Raw genomic sequence first — 20,089 nt, forward strand, 5'->3', positions numbered from 1 at the left:
CTCTTCCCCCCCCACCCCATGTTCACCTGCCTGTAACTTCCGCGTGTCAACTTAGATGCCCGTTTCTGCAAGTCTTGTGTCTGAACCACGTGCTCCACACACGATCTGTCAAAGCTCAGATGCTGTAAATACTTTCTGATGGCATTTCTCTCCCACCCGACAGTTATCTCCATGCGGGGAAGGACTAGGACTGTATTGTCTTTATCTCCTGCCCACCAAGCACAGGACCTGGCACGTTGTATGTTGTACAAAACTAACGGGTGGATGAATGTATGGGGGCTGGCTGGGTGGGTGGATGGATGGATGGATGGATGGACGGATGGGTAGATGGATGGATGGTAAAAATGGATGGATGGATGGATAAATAGGTTGGTGGATGGATGGATGAATGGATGGATGGACGGATGCGTAGATGGATGGATGGATGATGGGTATATGTACATATGGATGGATGGGTGGATGATGGACAGATGGATGGATGGGTGGAGAGATTGGATGGATGGATGGATGGATGGATGGATGGATGGATGGATGATGGACATATGGATGGATGGGTGGAGAGATTGGATGGATGGATGGATGGATGGATGATGGACAGATGGATGGATGGGTGGAGAGATTGGATGGATGGATGGATGGATGATGGACAGATGGACGGATGGGTGGATGGATGGATGGATGGATGGATGATGGACAGATGGATGGATGGGTGGAGAGATTGGATGGATGGATGGATGATGGACAGATGGATGGATGGGTGGAAAGATGGATGGATGGATGAACAGGTGGGCGAATGAGTGGATGGATGGATGAAATAGAACAAAGGTGCCGGGAGACCCTAGAGGAGGTGGGAGGTCAGGTCTGACTGCAGGAGGCAGCCTGGAGGACTCGAGGGCAGCATCTCGGTGACGGCTGCAATTTAACGATCATTCCTCCCGGTACTTTCCAAGGGATACCCCCCTTCATCCTCATGGCAGCCCTCCCTTGGAGTGAAAGGTCTTCGCTTATCCTAGGACCCTTTCCACTGGTAATTAATATTTTAATAAAAATTTCAAATAAGTGTCAGTAGCATTTCATAGAGCACTTAGGAAGAGAGGACAGACACTAAAACACACACTTCCCCACTGCTGAATCCCAGACGGCTGCGGATAGTAGGAGCCGGTAAACACACTGAATAGAATGGCATTTTACACGTGAAGCGATCGAAGCTCAGAGAGGACCATGTACGTGTCCAACGCCGCACAGCTTCCTAAGTCAGCAACGTCAGGGTCTGTAATTAGGGCTTGTGTGAGGTTCTTCCCACTCCGGACCTGCCCTGTCAGCCCAGGAGGAGAAACCAGGTGGGGAGCGTAGGCGTGGTGGGGGTTGGAGACAAAGGCTCAGAGATAGCAAAATCGTGGCACGTTCTGGGGACAGAGAGGAATTTCGCCAGAACAGAGGGTTGTGCCAGAAACGGGGAGGGGGCACCAAGTTGGCACCGAGGCCTTGAATGCCGAAGCGGAGAGCACGCACTGCCCCGCCCGGCTCTACAGGGTAGGGTCAGCGGCAGGAGCAGAGTAAAGGGGCAAATGCAATATTTTTGGCGTTAGGAAGGGGGAGTGCTGGGCGAGCCTGGGAAACCTCTATTCCCGAGTGGGGGGAAGCCCGGGGCTGCAGAGAAAGTAGCCAGGCACAGTCCCAAAGCCTCAGCTGCGATGTCTGTGCCCGCTTCTGCCTGTTCTTCCCTGCCGAGTGCGTGTTACTCAGCTCCTGGCTTGCAGGAGGGACACAGCGTCCTGCCCACACAGCCGGCCAGGCGGTGAGCGGGATCGGGGCACAGGGCCCGGTTTCTGGGGCTGGCGGGGGCCTTGCTCCCGCTGTGGGGAATGAGGGCATCTGAGCCCCTGGGTCCTTCCTCGCAGAGGCCGGGATGGTGTAGCGACTCAGAATTAGCAGTCGCCGCTCCTGATGTGGCTTTGCCACCGAGGAGCTCTGTGATGTCCCCCTGTCTCTCTGAGCCTCAGCGCTTCCTTCTGTAAAATGGAACGATGTGTCTCTTCAGGGATGCCGTGAGCAGTGAGGACACACAGGGTTTGCTGTGCCAGGGAGGCACACTGTGCACGTTAGTCCCAGACCCTCCTTTCCTCTGGGCCTCAATTTCCACACTTCTGCAATGGGGGTGATGGCTAAGGATGGTAGGAAACCTGTGGGGCACCCCTAGCTGAGCCTCCGCCAAGATGGGGTGTGGGACCGATTCTGCCCCCTGCAGCCTTTTGCACATGTGTTTGCTTACAGGAAAAAAGTCCGCAAGGAGAAGGCTTAGAGGGGTGTCAGGGGCCCGAGACCTGGGGAGGGGATAAGGAGCAAGGAGCCTTGGACCCTCAGGAAAGGCCACACACGACAGCAGGGGGGCGTCTGGCAATGCGGGGTGGGGTTCTACTTGACATTTAGTGGGGGGAGAGGCAGGGTGCTAGATCCTTCTAGAATCCCATTTCAAGAGGGTGAAAAGGGGGGTATGGGATGTCTGTCATAAACAGGGGCCCTGCTTCTGACCCCCGGCGTGGCCTGGGTGGTCCTGGAGGACACTGGGCTGAGAAGCAGGCCAGACACCAAAGGACAGACCCCGCAGGACCCACTCATCAGGGTCCCCTGTGCAGCCGGACTCGTGGACAGAGTCGGACGGTGGGTGCCCAGGGCCAGGGGTCGCTGTGCGGTGGGGACAGCCTCAGTGTGGGAAGACGAGGTTCTGGAGGCAGACAGTGCTGGTGGTCGCGACAGTGAGAGTGGGCTCGATGCCGCCTGAAATGGTTTAGATGGTCTATGTCAAGTGCATTTTGCCAGAATACAAAAGGGGGGATTCGGTTCAGAACCACGGATCCTGACCCCCACGCCGGAGCCGGCGGGGGAACGTGGGAGAGCCTTGGGTTCTGGGTGAGGGGGCGGTAAAGAGGGTCTGGTGGGCTGGAGGGGCTCTATCCACATGGCTGGGGGGCAGGGTGCGGACAGAGACAGAAAGGGCTCCACCCCTTCCCTCTTCTCTCCACTCACGGGGGAGTCTGTTCCTTGATTCTTGTTCCCTGAGAAGGTTGGGACCCGGGGCTCACTGCCCTGAGAGCGAGTCCGTCTTGGAATACATCTTACGAATGGTCCTATGTTGTCCATGAGAAAACCAGGGGTCTCCTCCCAGGCGTGTGTCACTGAAGACGGGGACCGATGTGAAGGTCTGACCAGGTGCTTTCCTGGGGGTGATCCCGCTCTACCAGGGGCAGAGGCAGGGGACGCGCGAGGCAAGGCTTCTTAGCGGCACAAGCAGACGCAGTCGTGACCTGCACAGACGATCACGTGGTGGACACGGTCACACTTGGTCGACATCTGGTCTTCCCTGTGCTTTTGAAAGACTCGTAGCTTTTCCCGCCAGAGTTGGCGAGCCAGAGAGAGCGGCTCAAGCCAGGGGCACAGAGGGAGGAGGGGCGGGTGGGCTTGTGCGAATGTCCCCTGATGGCTGGAGCCCAGGCCCCCGGACGGGGCGGCTTAGATCCTCCCACGGTCTGGAGGCCGGCAGCCCTAACCCCCGCGTGTCAGCAGGGCTGGCTCCTTCCGGAGGCCTGTGGGAGACACGCTCCATGCCCCTGGCCCAGCTTCTAGAAGGTGCCGAGAGCCCTTGGCGATCCTTGTGGCTGCATGGACCCAGCCTCGGCCCTGGTCAGCCCGCAGTGTTCTCCTGTGTGTGTCTTTCTGGCCCAATTTCACCTTCTTATAAGGACACCAGTCACCGGGTGTAGGGTCCACGCTACTCCAGTGGGACTCGGCTTTACTCGGTCACCCTGCAAAGGCCCCATTTCCAAATTTGGTCCCATTTGGAGGTCACGGGGGGACATGAATTTTTGTGGAAGACCGTTCAGCCCGTGGAAGGGACCTCATGCTAGGGTTCCCTGCCTCTGTGGCCTTGCACAGAAGGCCTTAGATCAGTGCGGCTTGGCAGCTGGGGGGTGGGGACGAGCCTCGGGTGAGCTCACCTGGCCGCATGGGGGCCCCCGCTTCTCGCCGGGTCTGGGCGAAGCACCCCACGCAACCCTCGGCCCAGAAGCTGGCCACCCCCCGGGGCACCCTGAGTGAACCAACAGGTCTCTGTCTCCTGAGAGCCAGTTCCTGTGGGCCACAAGCAGGCTGCGACCTGACCGGCCCGGGGAGGAGGAGCGGGGCGGGTTTCCAGGGCGAGCCGCGATAACGGGCGGCGTGTCCGCAGATGTCACTTAGCGGGCACGTGGCACAACCTCCAGGTGCTTCCGCCCACGAGCCCTCCGGAGCCAGCGGGAGTGTACTTTCCCACACGCTCTTCTGGAACTTTCCCACAGCCCCGTCAAAGAGGGGACTCTGATTTCCCTCTCCTTGAGCCGGGGCAGGTGGGTGACTCGCCCCTGCCTGGAGCCTGTGCACTGGGCCGCACGCCGGGACCGGAGCCCCGCAGCCGGGACCGCCCGCTGAGCCCTTCCCGAGTCCCGGCCCACAGGAACCCAGGCAACGGGAGTGTGGTCGGTGTCTCAAGCCACTGAGTCTTTTGGTGGTTTTGTTTGCACGAACAGATCCAGGGGCCATCAGCCCATTTCTCAGATGAGGAAGACGAGGGTCAAGAGCGGAGGTCAACTTGCCCAGGACCACACCGCAGACAGACAGGCGAGTCCGAATCCACAGCCAGTGTTCGGAGCTCCTGGCCCGGGCTCCATGGTGCCAACATCTTCTCACTTGAACGTATGCGCCAGTGTGACTCAGTGGCGTGGCCTGGCGGGGAAGAAAGCCACTGGCAGAAGGAACAGTGCTGGGCTCGGGTCGGGGACCTGGCCGGGAGGAAGGGGGACGCTCATCGCTCGGTCGGTCCTGTTTCCCGAGCCCCTGCGGCATGGCAGGCTCCTGCTAGGTGCTCGGCAATCAAAGGCGACCAGAGTTCTGGCACAGCGTGAGCCGTGTTGGCGGGCAGGGCTGAAGTTATGTGTGGACCGGCTCAGGCGGGTCCCCCCGTCTCCCCCAGGAGAGCGGACGCCCTGCCTGTCCGGCTTGTTGCTGTGGGCCCCTTGCTTGACACGCAACAGTAACAGCCTGCACGTCCTGGGGGCTTAGCCCATCCCGGGCTCTTTTCTAAGGGCTTGACCCGTATTGGGTGGTCTAACCCTTCAGGCCCATTTTACGGACGGGCGGCACTGAGGCGGAGAGAAGCGACATGACTCCCCAGGTGGCCCAGCAGGAGGCAGGCCTGGTGGTCTGGTTCCAGAGCCCATGCTTGTAGCCACAGACAGCAAGAGCTCGAGAAACATGTGCGAGAGGATGAACCAGCAGCATCTCTGGGCGGGGTGTGAGGAGGGGGCGTGCGGCCGCGGGACAGGCGGGACGTGAGGTTCTGGAGGGCGATGGACACATCCACGGCTCGGAGCGGGGCCGCTCACCACGGCCGAGCACACGGGGCCCCGGGGAGGGCGCATGGCCAGGTGACCCCAGGCCACACGTGGGGGTGGTCGAGGGGATGCCGAGGGAGGCAGGCTCTCTCTTGCCTCCCTCCAGCCGTCGGGGCATGCCTGGCCCGCTGATCTGAGGCCGCGGTGAGTCAAGGGACCTGGCACTGCCTGTTTGGAATCACGTGGGGAGAACGTCACTCCCGTTTCAGTTACTGGTCAGTCCCGGCTACACAGTGACAGTCTCTGGCGACTGACGACTAATGTCTTCTTTCACAAACACAGCAGCCCTCGGGTCCAGAGCCTCGACGGACAGCCGGTCCTACTGACAATTGCAGAATATTATTTTTTCACTCATTCATACAGTCACTGCCTGCAAATCCCCGAATCACGGTGGCTTCGGTGAGAGAAGTGTCTTTCTCTTGAACAGATGCAGCCCTGAGACAGAACTTCGAGGGCTGGTGGAGAGGCGCCACGGCTGTCAGGAGCCACCAGGGGCCCGGGCTCCCTCCGTCTTCTTGCTGTTCTTCTCATGGTCCAATAGTGCTGCCCGTGCTCCGGTTATCACGCTTGCGTTCCAGAAGGAGGAAGGGGTGCTGAAGCGTGCATCCGCCTGCCGAACTCCGGAGAATGTCCACACCGCCCTGCACGGTGAGCTGGGAAATGGGCCTGGATTCTGGGCAGCCACGCCTCGGCTAAACGTCAGGGGCCTCACGGAAACAAGGTGGGGACAGACAGTGGGGACGCCAGCGCTGTCTGCCACAGGCCGCTTTCCTACTGTGGTGGACACATCAAGCTTTCTGTGATTTAAAATCAAGCGAGGAAAGAGAGTCACTTTAAAGAAAAAGCTACGTAAATAGAACAGCAGGTGGTCCGTGGCGAAGGCAAAAACCGCCAAGCTGGTCCTGGGATCCCTGGGATTGGGGAAAGGCGCCGGCACCAGAGAAAAACCAGAGGGTCAGGCTCCAGCCTCCGGGGTAGGTCTCAGGCCCCCTGTGGAGGAAGGGGGGAGGCAGGGTCTGGGGAGGAGGCAGGTGCTTGTTCCACAGGCCAGAGAGAAAGCCTCTGAGCCAGACACAGGAGCTGGAGGCCAGGAGTGGGGGGGTTCGGGTGGAAGAAGGGGGTCCCCTGCCTCCCTTCGCTTTGGAAACAGGATCCAAGGTCGCTGACGGGTGGTGGTGGGGATAGGGACGGCGGGGGTGGGGGGTCTGCCGTGGGGTTTAAGAAAGAGGAGTGGGAAAGGTTTGGAGCAGGGCTGGCGGCCTTAGAGGCAGGTAGGTCAGAGGTCAGCAGGTCGGAGGCTGCTGAGAGGAACCCACCGGTCTGTTAAGCTAGGCCCATGGGCGATCCTGAGGAATGAGTGACCAAGGCCCAGGCAGGGCGGTCCGTGGGGCGCTGACCTTGTCTGCACTGTCCCCTTGCTGCCTCACAGCACGGTAGACCTGCCAGCAGTCTGTCCCCATTGTGCCACGAGAGGACACTGATCCCCATGGTGTCACAGCACGTTAGCAGCAGAAGAGATCCCCCCAGGGTCCGGGGTCTGGGGTCCAGCGGCTCCCTGAGGCCTGGAGCGGACGAGCCGGTCCAGGGGGTGGTCGGAGGGAGGGTGGCTGTCCTGTTCTGAGCCCCACGGCTCTCCAGCAGGAGCGGCGGGGGTCAGTGCCGCCCCTCCCTCCGCAGGGGGAGAGCCTTTGATTTTCCCAAAATAAAAGGGTGTGGGGACCGGAAGCGTGCCTCCCTGCCTCCACCCTGCGTCCTCTGGGCGGGCAGCCAGCTGACGGGGTGATTTCCAGGGCTGGCGGGCCAGCGCTTTCAGCAGAGTATTTTTGGAGCACGCATGAGCCTTATTTTAGCTTTGGGGGTGCTCCCGCGCTGGGCAGGGACACTCGCTGGTGACGGCCTGCGGGGACACTTTCCCCGGGAGCCCCCAGACAGGATGCAGCCTGGGAAGGGCTAAGCCCCTGTCCCGACTGGGCCACTTTCCCAGCCTGCCGCGCTGCCTGGGGAACTAGAAGGTTCAGCAGGGCAGGCTGGTTTTCGGTCAGGCGGGGCAACGGAAGCCCTCACTCCTCCACCTCCTACGGCGAGACCCCCGCGCTCATCACCACCCGGCCCCGCCCGTGTGCACCTGCACTTCTCCCGAGTCCCGAGGGGGAAACCACCTCCCTCAACCAGTCCCAGGTTCCCGTGAAGTTAAAAACAGAGGCAAGTCCTCCAGGCACCCTGGAAACAACTGAGGCTGCTGGACCGGCCTTAATGAGCGCACCACGTCCTTCCTGAGCGAGAGCACCTAATTCTCCTGTTTCCCCTTGCGGCTCCAGGCCTTTCCTTTACCTTCAGACTGCAAACAGCCCCCTCAGCCTGCCAGGAGCCGGCCCCACTACTCTCTCCGCTCGCTGCGTCCTGAATAAGCCCTCCGATTTGTCTCCTCCCGGCCTCTGCACTTCCTGTTTCCTGCGGCTGAACCGCTTGCCACCTGGAGAACTCCTACCTAACCTATGAAACCCAACTCAAAAGGCCCCTTCTGGGAAACGGTTCGGTGTCCTGGACCTGGCGTGGTCCTTGGAGCCAGACGCTTGGGTTCCGCCCGAGCTCTTCCTCGTGACCTGACAAATCACTTCGGCTCTGAGGACGGCCCTCTTGTCATTGTTTCTCTGTCTCTCCCATTATACCGGGAACCCTTCAACATCAGGCCCCACACTTTGTTCATCCCCAAGTCCTTGCCTCCCTGCCCAATGCCGAAGGCAGTCCCCACCTCATGCTGATAACAAGTCAATGCCAGCTTTGGTGGTGGGACTGCCAGGTTCTGTGTTGGCCAGCCCTGGGGGAAGGCAGGAGCACCCAGACTTCACCCACAGGAAATGCAGGGTCAGGGTTCCAATACCAGCGGTAAGTGCTTCCAGGCCAAGGCAGGATCCCTCACTCAGCGGGGTCCCTCCCATGCCCGCTGTGGGTCCCAGCACCAGAGGACTTGAGGCCCAGCTGCGGGACCCCGTGGGTGTCAGAGGCGGCCAATGCCATCCCCCTGAGTGGGCCGGGAGCCCAGCCAGGGAGGACGGAGGGTGAATCACATCGCGTTTGTTTTACCCATCGGGTGGCACAGCCTCTCAGATTAACCTGAAACCCAAACAAAAGCCAAATCCACTGGGAATGCCGTGGCCAACCACAGGGGACGGTGGGCTTAGCGGCCGGGAGTCTGGAGGTGACCACCTGCCTCCCTGGGACACAGCCCCTCCCTGTAGCCCATGGCTCCAGGCTTGTGGGGGTGGGAGACCCCGAGGAGCCGGGACCACCTTCTGTGGCCCCGTGGGGCCTGTCCTGTCCTGAGCAGCCCGGCGGGGAAGAGGTTAGAGCTGAGGGCGAGCCTGGCTGTGATTACAAAGTCCTTGTGCCCCAGGCAGTGGTGAGGCAACATGTGGCCCCGCCCAGTGCTGAATCAGACTCTCTGGGGGTGCGGCCTCGTGTCTGCAGTTGGAACCGGCTCTAGAAGATTCTTGGGGGGGTTTGGGGGAGGCGGAATCAGGGGTGGCGGGCAGGTGCAGGGCCCCTGCTTCTCCCTGTCCCCACAGGCCTGGCCTCCCCTCCTTCCAGGGTCTGGCCCCTGCGCTTCCCTGGACAGCTGGCGCCCATACACCCACGAAGTTCTCGCGCCAGGCCTGTGCGGCACGTCCTTGCCCACTGGACCCCTCCTCTAGCCTCCAGGGCACCTCCCTGTCTCGTGCCCCGTATGCAGGCCAGACCCCAGCTTGGAACCATTCCTGCCGGCCGCTCCAGCACCACACAAGCCCAAGGCCCCCTCCATCATCCCCCACCTGGCCCGGCCAGTTGCCTCCGGACCAGCTCCCGTGGCCCCACCAGCAACCTCCAGTCCAGCCCCCAGCTGGAGCTTGAAAAATTCAAATCTAATCGCATGGCCTCCGACCTGGCCCTCTACAGGGCCTTCCCCAGGCTTTTAGGACAGACGCCAAACTCGTGGCATCTCTAGCTGCAAAACAGAAGTGAAAAACAGAAGGGAGCTGAGCTCGGAGGGGCTCAGGCCACCGAGCAAGGTGGTAAGGGCAGTGGGAGGCCCCGAGACCTAAGGAGGGCCACAGCGCCCTACGACTCGTGCAGAGCCGCTCCCGGGAACCTTAGAGCTGGCACTGTCGCCAAAACCGTGTGACAGGCCCCACCAGACGGCCGTATCCCTGCCCTTCCCAGCCGCTCCCTGCCGCTTGGCCTTTGTCCCTCGGGGAGGCTGCTGCGTCCGCCCAGCCCTGGGCAGTCTTCCCTGGGGTCCTGCGGGCCTCCCCTCCACTCGGGATCCCATGTGGATGTCTGTCCGTCTCTTCTGCTAGAACGAAAGTTCCATGAAAGCAGCTGGCCCAAATGGTCCCGGCATTGTCTATCACGTAGTAGGTGTTCAGCAAACACTTGTTCAAAAGCAAACAGGTGAATGACATTGAACAGGATCCTTACCCTAAACTTGAGTTCCTTCATCTACGAACACCTGCCTTCCAGACATGTCTATCCAGCCCTCCCCCGTCGGTGCCTGAACCCCTGGGTGGTCCTGAACCCCTGCATTGTTATCTGTCCATACACACCTGGGATAAAGTTCCCTTTTCCAGATTAGGCGCATTCGGAGATGAACCACAAAAAGGGACGTTACAATGTACGGCAGTGAAAGGTGCGTGAATGAGCCCCGATCTCAAAATGCCTTGCTCCATCCCCGCCCTGCTCCTCGGGCCCACACGGCGACAGGGCAGAGGGGATGGGGTGTCGGGTCGCCAGCGGGAGGGTCACCTCGTCAGGACCACCGCTGGCGGGGAGTAACCAGAGGGAAACCGCGGATAAGGGGACGGGGGCGACCGTCCTGTTTCCTGACAAGCAGACATTCCCAGTTCTAAGCGGCCGGAGCGAGGTCTTTCGTGGGATGGCGCTCTCCTTCCTGTCCCAGACCTCACCGCACACCTCCCCCAGCTCACCTGGCCCCACAGCTGAATTTTTTTCTAATCGGAATCACCATCTTTATCATATTCTAAATTCCCGTGTGATCACCTTCACTGCAAATACCAGAAAATTCAACCAAACAGGCTTAAAAATTCTGAAACACAGGTGTCGGCTCCTGGGACAGGGAGCCCGGGCGGAGTGGGCTGATGCAAGGACTCTGGGAGCTGCGTCTCTGGGCAGCGCCGTGGTTGGAACTGCAGGCCCTCCGCCCTGCTCGCCCTGCACCTCTCAGAGCTGGGCACACGGAGGGGCAAGCACTCGAACCCCGGCAGTGCACGCTGGAGGCCTGCCTTCTCCGTGGCCATGCCTCCTGGAAAGGGGAAAGCGGCCGCATCTCCCAGCCTTGCCCATCTATGTACCTTTACCTCGTTTCCTGTCGTCTTTGGTTTGGGCTCTCAGTGGGGTCGAGGACACAGGATTCCTCTCTCTCTCCTCGTATCACCCTCACAGGACTCGGGCTGCTTCCCCATGTGGCCTCAGGGCCTCCAAAGACCTTCAGGATGGAACCTGATTTGAGAGCGTTTTGACCCAGCCAAGCTGGTGTAAGGGCAAGGCCTTTTAAAACACGCAGTCAGGGGCGCCTGGGTGGGTCAGTGGGTTGGGGCCTCTGCCTTCGGCTCAGGTCATGATCTCAGGGTCCCGGGATCAAGCCCCGCATCGGGCTCTCTGCTCAGCAGGGAGCCTGCTTCCCTTCCTCTCTCTCTCTCTGCCTACTTGTGATCTGTCAAATAAATAAAAATCTTAAAAAAACAAACAAACAAAAAACACACAGTCAGGGGCGCCTGAGTGACTCAGTGGGTTAAAGCCTCTGCCTTTGGCTCGGGTCGTGATCTTAGGGTCCTGGGATCGAGCCCCGGATCGGGCTCTCTGCTCGGCAGGGAGCCTGCTTCCTCCTCTCTCTCTGCCTGCCTCTCTGCCTGCTTGTGATCTCTGTCAAATAAATAAAATCTTTTAAAAAAATGTAAATAAAACACGCACTCAGCAACCATTAAGATGAAACTTAGTGACCTCCACAATGTGCCAATCACTCCAGACACCACACCTCATCTCTTTGAACCTGGCAGCGACCCTGGGAGACGGTCTGATCGGGTGAGAAAGAGGGGGTGGGAGGTGCTCTGCTGCGGGGGGGGGGGTCACCCAGCCAGAAGGTCAAGCCACTGGCCTTTTGCTGGGAACGGAGAGTGAGCGCACGGACGGACGAACGGGCGCAGGAATGAAGCCGACAACCTGCAGCGAAGGGCTGTGTGCTCTCGTGCGTGCGGATCGACCCGGCCTACAGAGAGGGACCCTTGGGGGGGTCTGCGGTGACTCAGGGGGTGGGAGACACCTCCCTGGGGTCCCTGGATGGACCTCCCTGGGACTAGGCACTGTGAAGGGCGAATCCTGGGGCGTGGTCCCCGAGGGAAGGCTGGCTGCGCGTGCCGGCATCGGCGATGGGCAGAGGGGAAGCCTAGCCCCCGGAGAACACTTTGCCCGCATTCGCCCCTGCCTCTGCGTGTGCCCTGGGAGTGGGGGGTCAGGCAAGGCTGCCATCAGCCTGAATGTCTGAGGGGGCCCTTAGGCCCGGTAAGGACTGGGGATGGGAGTTCAGGAATGAGGTGCATGGGGCTGGGTGGTCCTCCTGGGCACTGTGATCCTCAGGGGCCTGGGGACCCCTGGAGCTGGGTTTTTCTAGCCAGAAACCCCTCTGGGAAGAGTGCCAGGGACCCGGCCTCCCGGCGATGAGCAAAGGTCTTACGATCACGTTACCTCAACCCAGACAGACGCGGGGTCAGATTCGACCCCGTGCTTCCGAGCCTCGAGAACGACCAAACGGCAGTAAAAGGACGGATCCGGGAGAGAAGAGTCCGCAGGACACACAGGGTTTAGATTAACATCGCAACGAGACGTAGACTTAATTTAATACGAGGTAGGCTTTTTTGTGGTAGAATGCACATCACGACGCACCCTTACAGCCACTTTTGAGGGCCACCGAGTACATCCACACCATCTGCACCGACGGGCGGTTTGGGGGATCAGGAGGCCTCATACCTGCCCGGCACCTCGGGTGACGCGGAGGCCGGGGTGTTTGTCTCTTGAAGCCACACCACGAAGGCTCCATCCGCAGACGGACGGAGCTCTGGCTCAGGGAGGGCCTTCCGGGCACCGAGTCCGTCTCTGTTCCCCGGTGACACCGCGGTTAGCATGACACACGTGACTCCTGCCGGCTGTCACTCGGGCGGGGACTTGAGACACACGGCTTCTTGGATGAAAGGGGACCTCCGCGGCCGGTGTTCCCTGCGGGAGGGAAGTCCCGGCTCTATCAGCACACGTCGGGTGACTGGCCGTCTTCACGTGAGCACGTCACGTGGCTAGAAAGCCGTGGGCAAGGTGACTCGGTATCGTGGAAACACAAACACAAAACTGAAACAGAGGCGGAGAGCTGGCGGCTGAGGATCGTCAGTTACTGCTCGCGTCTGGGGGATGACGGAGGGTGGGGTCCTTGAGAGAAGGGACAGGGCTCCGTGGGGGAGGATGTGGGTGGGTGGGGTGGGAAGGAGTGGCTATTCGGAATGGGAGGGAGCCACCAGGGGGAGGGGCTCGGTCTGCACCTTTGGCGACTGGGCGGATGGTGGCACCAAGCACAGAACCGGACACCGGTACCACGGGCAGAATGACGCCCCACCGCCATGACGCCCACGGCCTGGTCCCTGGATCGGAGAACGTGCACTTACGAGGCCAAAGGTGTGGCCCCTTGGCAGATGACAATAAGGGTTTGGGGCTTCAGGGAACCGTGTGGCCGCACTGGCGACCTGGCACGTGAGGCTGAGGGCCTGGCTTCCTTGGGTGCTTAGTGGGAAGAAGGTTCTAGAAGTGCAGGGACAGGAGTGGGTCTGAGATGCGGTGGCCAGAGGAAGAACCGGCAGGAGAAAATGTCATGCAACCATCAAGACAAACATCAAATGCCCCAGAGGAGATGGGATGGGGGAGGGTCTGCCTCAAGCCTGCCCCACTGCAAGTGTCTGGAAAGGCCTGTCAGAGCTGTGTGTGTGCGCATGTCCAAAGCCCAGCAGGGCTGGCTGGGGTGGGAGGGCACAGGGGGGAGGGCACGAAGCCGGGAAATCTGGGGGGCCCCGAAACCAGGGAGCTGGCTCTGTTCCAGGAAGCACTTGACCAAACCCCTCTTTGTTGGCCTGAAAGCACGCACAATTGGGCCTTTCCCCCAGTCTTTCTCAGGAAAAGAAGAACTAAGGCAAAATGTGCCTCTAACTTGAACTTTCAAGTAAACCACGGGACTCGTGTGCAACCTTTATTAGAAGTACACATTTCACGAAAAAGTCTTACAAAAAATCTAAATGGAACACAAACTGTTTTTCGTGAAGTTGCCATGGGAGATTCCTCTAGAAAATGTAGCCACTCCCCGATCCAGGGCAGGGCGTCACTGGTCCCGTCACAAAGGTCCTAGTTCCGCTCAGATGTCAGTCAGGCCCATCCCAGAACACCTGCTCCCTTGGAGCCAGGTTCAGATCAACGGTGGAGAAAATGCTCAGACGTGAGGGTGACAAGTGACATCTCGGGACCAGCAGCCCCGAGCTGGCCCCACTGTAGTGAGAGCCTGAGGGACAGAAGCTCTGGGGGTCGGGCAGAATGTCACTGCTTATTCCGAGGTGCCTGAGGAGCAAGCTGCCAGACTTGGGAGAGCCCTTGAGATTGACCGAAATGTCCCTTTTTAGGGGGAATGAAGCCACGAGGGGCAGAGTCGGGAGGACCCCATGCTCTGTGCCTCGCTGGGGACACTCCCATGCAACTTTATCTGCGGGACAATGAAAACACATTATAGAAAGTGTAGAAAACACAGAAAAGTATAAGTGTCTTTAAAAAAACCACCATTTGGGGCACCTGGGTGGCTCAGTGGGTTAAAGCCTCTGCCTTCGGCTCAGGTCATGATCTCAGGGTCCTGGGATTGAGCCCCGCATCGGGCTCTCTGCTCAGCGGGAGCCTGCTTCCCTTCCTCTCTCTCTGCCTAGTTGTGATCTCTGTCAAATAAATATACTAAATCTTGAAAAAAATAACACCCACAAAAACATCATTCTCCAACTCTTGCCGTGCATCTTTCCATTTCCAGGGTCCATGTAAGTGTTCGCGTGGTTACTGTATGCTTGTGTGGACTTTCGTTACACTTCTCCTTTTGCTTCACGAAGCAGGGAAACCGTGTGCTTTCCGAGGGCAGGCTGTGTGTCCTGCTGTCGCGGCTCCAAGCCCGGTGCGGAGCTGGCGAGGGCGGAAGCCTCCGGCCCACAGATGTGCGACTGGCCAAACAGACCGGTGCCTCCATCTGGCTCTGAGCCAGCATCTCTGGGGGCGGCTGCTTGTGCACGCGCACCCCCATCACCAGGCTCTACGGCTCTGCCCTCGTGCGGGGCGGTGGAGGGACCACCTCTAGGCCCCGGCGAGCGGGCGGCGCGCAGAGCACAGCCACACAGGGTGGCGACTCCTCGTCCGTCATCTATTCCAGGTCTCGAACTCAGATCCCGGCCTTGCGATCCGCATGGCTGCTCCAGGACCCTGCTCCTTCTCCCTCACCGTGTGGCCAGGAGCTGCTCTCCGTGGAGGTCAGGGATCTGAGTGCCGGGGGAGGGGGGTACCCGGTGCCTTCACAACCGTGGGACTGAGACACGGGCCACAGGAACAAGCTGCTGGCGGAGCTGGGGACCAGGCCCTGCCCGCTTGCTGCCCGTGGGTGCAGCAATCACAGGTCATTGGAGCCTCTATCACCAGACGTGGTGTGATGGATGGCTGGGGGGGGTCTTTCCGGGTGTGAGAGGCACGTAGGGGGCTGTAGGGCGCAGGTCATTCACCCTTCCAGTAGCTTATCTCGTAAGCCAGGGGGGAACGGGAGAGCTCCTGAAATCTGCCTGTTTCCAGAAACACGGACAGTTTTCAGCAAACCTACTTCCCAAAGCGGGCCAGCAGCCAAGCTCCTGACAGTGCTGTCCCGTCTACTATCCACAGAACGAGCTCGGCCCCAGGGCCTGCAAAGCAGGTGTGATGGCTGGCCGGGGGCGGGGGTAAGGACAGGCACAACGTGACACAGGGCCAGGCCGCGCCCCTGCGGGCTTGACACGGGCTCAGTGCGACGGCACCCCGAGCTTATGCTCTGCTTAATGCCTGGATTTCTGGTCTGGAGCGTGAGGGCCACAGAGCGGGGCCACGGCTCTCTCATTTCCTGCGGTGGCGCCAGCCCCTCGCCCTGCCTGGCATCAGTACGGACTTGCTGAAGGCGCGCAGGGACTCCAAGGCTGATCTGTAGCTTAGCAGGACAACGCAGCCTGGACCTCACGTGGGGCTCTCCCAAGGTCACAGCCGGAAGGCCTGAACAAGGGACAGCCACCCGGCTCTCTGATGCCGCTCAGTGGCAGGCGTGCGCAAAGCTGGCGGGAGGGGGCCTCCGGCCGACCAGTCTGCTGGAGCTGTTAGGAGCCCAGCCACGCTGCTCACGGTTCAGCCTAAGAGAAGCGGGCCGGAGTGCTGAAATCGACCACGAGACTTTCAAGAATATGAGAAATGAAGTAATCCTCAAAAGGAATGTAAAATTCTGGGTCACGGAGCTTTCCACTGTAAAGGACTAAGATTTAATAGGATGACCGTGAAAGCAGAAAGACCACTTTTTAAAGGATGACAGGATCCTGTTATCAGAATAGTGATTTTGATACAAAACAGGAAACTGCGGCATCACGGAAGTCATAGTATTTCTAAGAACTCCCGCTGGTGAAGCACCGAGGCCATCAACCGGCTTGGCGATCCTACCGCAGGCCGTTCTCACAAGTCTTACTACCACCCCCCCACCCCGGACACCCTCAAGGGCCATGAGCCCACCAGGGACCTCCACACAGCCTGCTCTGGTGTATGGGTCTAGCCAATGGCCTCAAAGCCTCTGGACAACTGTGGCAGCAACAGTGTGACCCAGTGGTCACTGTGTGGGCTCTGGAGCCCGACAGCCTTGGCTCCACCCCCACTCTCCCACTGCCACGGACTTTGTCCAGCCACGGACTGCACACGGTCCCCACCTGCTGAGGAACAGCACTGAGCACCGCTGACGTTGATGTTCCTTCTACCTGCTGGGCGTGGACCCAAAACTTCCTCGTGCAGGGCTCATCTCACGGGACAACAGACTCTCCCTCCCAAGGGCGATCCAGAGGCACGGCGGCCGACCCCCCCGCACACCACTCCGTGAAGCCAGCCGTGGCTCGAGCGCTGGGGTCCCCTTGTCCCGGCTCCCTGCTAGATCATCATAGCACCGGCGCGTGGAAGGCACTTGGTCAACTTTGGTGGTGGTGGGGGGGGGGGGACCCAAGTTCGGGCTGCGTGGACACCCTTGGGCTCCTGGAGAAGAGCAGCCGGGTCACCAGGGGGCCCCCAAGGCAGGCCCATTCGAATCCCAGGACGTCAGAGACGCGGGGGGGCTCTTGTCCCCACCTCCGCTGCTCGCAGTCTCGTTCTCATTCTCCCGGGCCTGCTGATCCTCCAGGACGAGGTCGGCCACCAGGTTCAGCTGGCAGGCCCTGAGCGCCCTCACCAGGTGGGACACAGTCGCGTCCTCCCTCTTGGCGCTCTTCCAGACTCTCAGCGACTCCCTCACCCGCTCGGTCAGGTTGCGGGGATACTTCTCCTCGATGGCATCGATCTTGGCGTCTGTCACTTTCAGGTGCCGGGCCAGCCTTCTCCAGTCCTTCCCCACGTTATCACAGATGACGTCAAATGCCGCACGCAGGTCTGGGGGAAGAAGAAAATGATTTACCAGAGGTTTGGGGGACACGTTTGGGGACGAGTAACCCCGTATTCCCAAAGCGCTTCTCGGTGCTGCCCAAGTGCTGGGGACACGAGAAGTTCTCCTGCAGAGGCTCAGGTCACGCAGCAGTAGGGGGGCCAGGGGAAGGTCAGAGAAAGCCTGAGGGGGGCCTCCAGTCCTGCCGCCAGCCCACTCCATTGCCCGAAGAATGTCCGGAGCCGCCACACTCTGGAAGAGGCGGAGGATGCTGTCCCGCAGCCTCCAGAGGAAGCCCGGCTCTGCGGACAACCTGACCTTTGACTTCTGGTTCCGGAACTGCAAAGGAATCAGTTCCATGTCACTTCAAGGCCCCGAGGTGTGGTCCTTTGTAAGGCAGCCCTGGGGCACGAAAACACCCCAATTCTTGCTTTGGAAGCTGCCTGGACTGACCACCAGTCTTTGGTCCCTGGCTACCGTGTCCTCATCGGTGGAAAGGTCACGACTGAGACCAGCAGGTGGGGCACTACCGATCCTAACAGGTAGTTTCTGGAATGGGGGCGGCGAGCAGAGGAAGGGCAAAACGCTGCTCAGAGGGCCCTGGCACATGTGTGTCTTCAGCCACAGACCCCCAAGGCCCACTCTTCCGTCCCCTGCAGGTGGGCGAGCGGGCACTTGTGTTACTGTGACCAATGGTAAAGAGAGGGAAACGGAGGCACAGGGAAGCGGAGTATTTTCCTGATGCCATGCAGCTAGACAACGGCACAGCTGGAAAGTGAAACCCTGACGAGCCGGTGCCGGTCCACCTGAGCGGGACGCGACCCCGTCTTCTGTGCGACAGTAATACAGGACGGGCCCTCACCAACCCACCCCTACCGGGTAATCTCCGGTGTGCCCCCTCGCCATACACAGTATGTACACGCATAGACGGACACGGAGAAATCTAAAACATTACGATCTGTGGGGTGTGCACGGCTTTCTCAACGTATTATGTCCCCAATCTCCCCCTGCTCAATGTCCTTGAAAACGTGGTTCTTCTACGTCCTGTCCTGTTTGCACGGCCCCGCGCCTGTGTATGCTCACACAGGGGTGTGTGTGGGTGTGTCTGGACAGGAAGTCTGAATCTGACTGACCCCAGGCAGAGCGGTCCTGTCCCCACCTGCACCAGTAAGCACGAGTCTTTATGGAGCAACACCCGTGCTGCGACGGGTCCACCCTTTCTGATCTTTCTGACCTGGTGACCAAAGGGCTGATGCCAGGCAAGAGCTTCGAGCCTAGAGAGGTGTCCCCAGAGCACTCCCCAGCACCCCCTCCCAGGGCTCTGAGAACACAGAGGTGTGACTGAGACGCCCTGCTCGACCCAGGTCTCATTTTCACTCCCCGAGGCCTGTGCAAGCCCAGGGAGGGAGGAGAGGGGATGCCTGCGCACAGGGTAGGAAGTCACACTGAAGGGTCTCGGTCAGAGGGGGGCAGGGCTAATCCCTCCCGCCCGCCCGCCGCGGCTGCCTCGGTGGGTCCCAGCTTGCAATGGGTCGGGCATCTCGGGCTCCTCACTGCACCTCCCAGCCCCGGTCCCCCGGCCTGTAAGACCCGAAGAAGGATCGAGCGCAGAGCCCGAGCACAGGGCTATACCGAGGACCAAGCCGCTGGGCGAGAGCCATTCCCAGTCCTGTTCTCCGCGTCAAGGACGCCAGTGGGGCGCTCCCAGAGGCGGAAGGAAAACGAAAGCGGCGGCGGCGCACCGAGCTCCCCCACCCAGAGGCGGTGCGCGACGGCCTCTCCTTCGGAGCACTCTCTCGGTCGCGCAGGCAGGGGTGACGGAGCGACGGCGAACCGGCTGTGTGCCTGTCCGCGTCTTCCACCCCAGGGTGGGGTAACTTCCCGGCGCTCCGGCTCCCCCTCTGCAAAGCGGGCGGCTCACCGGCCTCCCGCGAGCGTCCGGAGAAAATCCGCGCAATCGAACGCGGGGAAGGGCACCCCCGGCGGACCGGCCCCAGCCACCGCGGGGCGCACGGCCCGGCCAGGCCCCCGGCTTCCCCCGCCCCGCCCCGCCCCGCCCCCGGCGCCGCGCGCCCACCTCGCTCCTCCGGCGGGGCCCTGCCCGCCGCGCCCGCCTCGAAGCCGTCCAGGCGCTGCAGCAGGTCCTGGCGCCGCAGCGACACAAGCAGCTCGCGCAGCAGCTCGGTGTGCTCGGCGTCCAGCTCGTTCTGCTCCAGCAGCACCGTGAACAGGTCCAGGCCGCAGCGCACGCTCTCCAGCTTCCGCTTACCCACACGGCCCCGGCACAGGAACTTGAGCTCGGTCAGCTCGTCGTCCGACAGGCCAGCGGACACCGAGTGCAGCAGCACCAGGAACGGGTCCATGGCCGCGGCCGCGCGAGCCCCGCTCCGCCCCACCGGCCTCTCCGCTGCCGGGTCTCTACGTCACACAGTCCGCGCCGCCGGAAGTCCACGCCCACTCTCCGGCGGTCTCGCGAGAACTCCGGGATCCGCGCATGCGGCCCTGGCCCGGCTGTAGCCGTTTCCGCCCGGGAGGTGCTCCCCGGCCGCCAGGGGACGTTCCCGGAGAGCTCCGGGTGCCCCGCTGGAGGGCTCCCGCGCCTGCGTCCTGCGGACTGTATACCGCCCAGTGCTGCACTGTGGCTCCTGGGTGCAGCACCCAGGAGCGAACCGAGATGGGGGACCTGCGTTCCCTGGGCAGTGTTGCACGGCGGGTGCTGAAAATAAATGCATTTATTGTTAACGTTGGCGAGTGTAAGGGCCTTTTCAGCCAGAGCAGCCCCACCCCATTGAACTGTCATTTTGTTGTAAAACTTGGATTGACCTTGCCCCCCAGGGGAACTTGCTTAGAGGCAAGTTCCGGGAACCAGTCCCACGTAACAAAGTCCAAGTACAGGGGTGGGTCAGGCCAGGTGGCGGGATTCAATCAGTGG

At 60.8% G+C, this 20,089-nt stretch overlaps 1 protein-coding gene across 1 annotated transcript; it reads right to left on the reverse strand.

Moving 5' to 3' along the window:
- Positions 1–16,063: 16,063 nt before the first annotated feature.
- On the reverse strand, positions 16,064–19,610 carry FADD (Fas associated via death domain). The gene is made up of 2 exons (XM_046017023.1): positions 19,235–19,610; positions 16,064–17,165 (listed from the first exon to the last, which is right to left on the reverse strand). The coding sequence occupies exons 1-2, from the start codon at positions 19,518–19,520 to the stop codon at positions 16,795–16,797; spliced, it is 657 nt and encodes a 218-aa protein (XP_045872979.1). The 5' UTR covers positions 19,521–19,610; the 3' UTR covers positions 16,064–16,794.
- Between the last annotated feature and the right edge of the window lie 479 nt (positions 19,611–20,089).

The sequence above is a fragment of the Meles meles genome, chromosome 8, assembly GCF_922984935.1.
Source record: "Meles meles chromosome 8, mMelMel3.1 paternal haplotype, whole genome shotgun sequence".
NCBI classification, from domain to species: domain Eukaryota; kingdom Metazoa; phylum Chordata; class Mammalia; order Carnivora; family Mustelidae; genus Meles; species Meles meles.

Coding starts and splice junctions, on each gene's coding strand:
- FADD (XM_046017023.1), bottom strand. CDS start 19,520: ATGGACCCGTTCCTGGTGCTGCTGCACTCGGTGTCCGCTGGCCTGTCG. Junction 17,166..19,234: donor GGCCCCGCCGGAGGAGCGAG/GTGGGCGCGCGG, acceptor TTCTTCCCCCAG/ACCTGCGTGCGGCATTTGAC.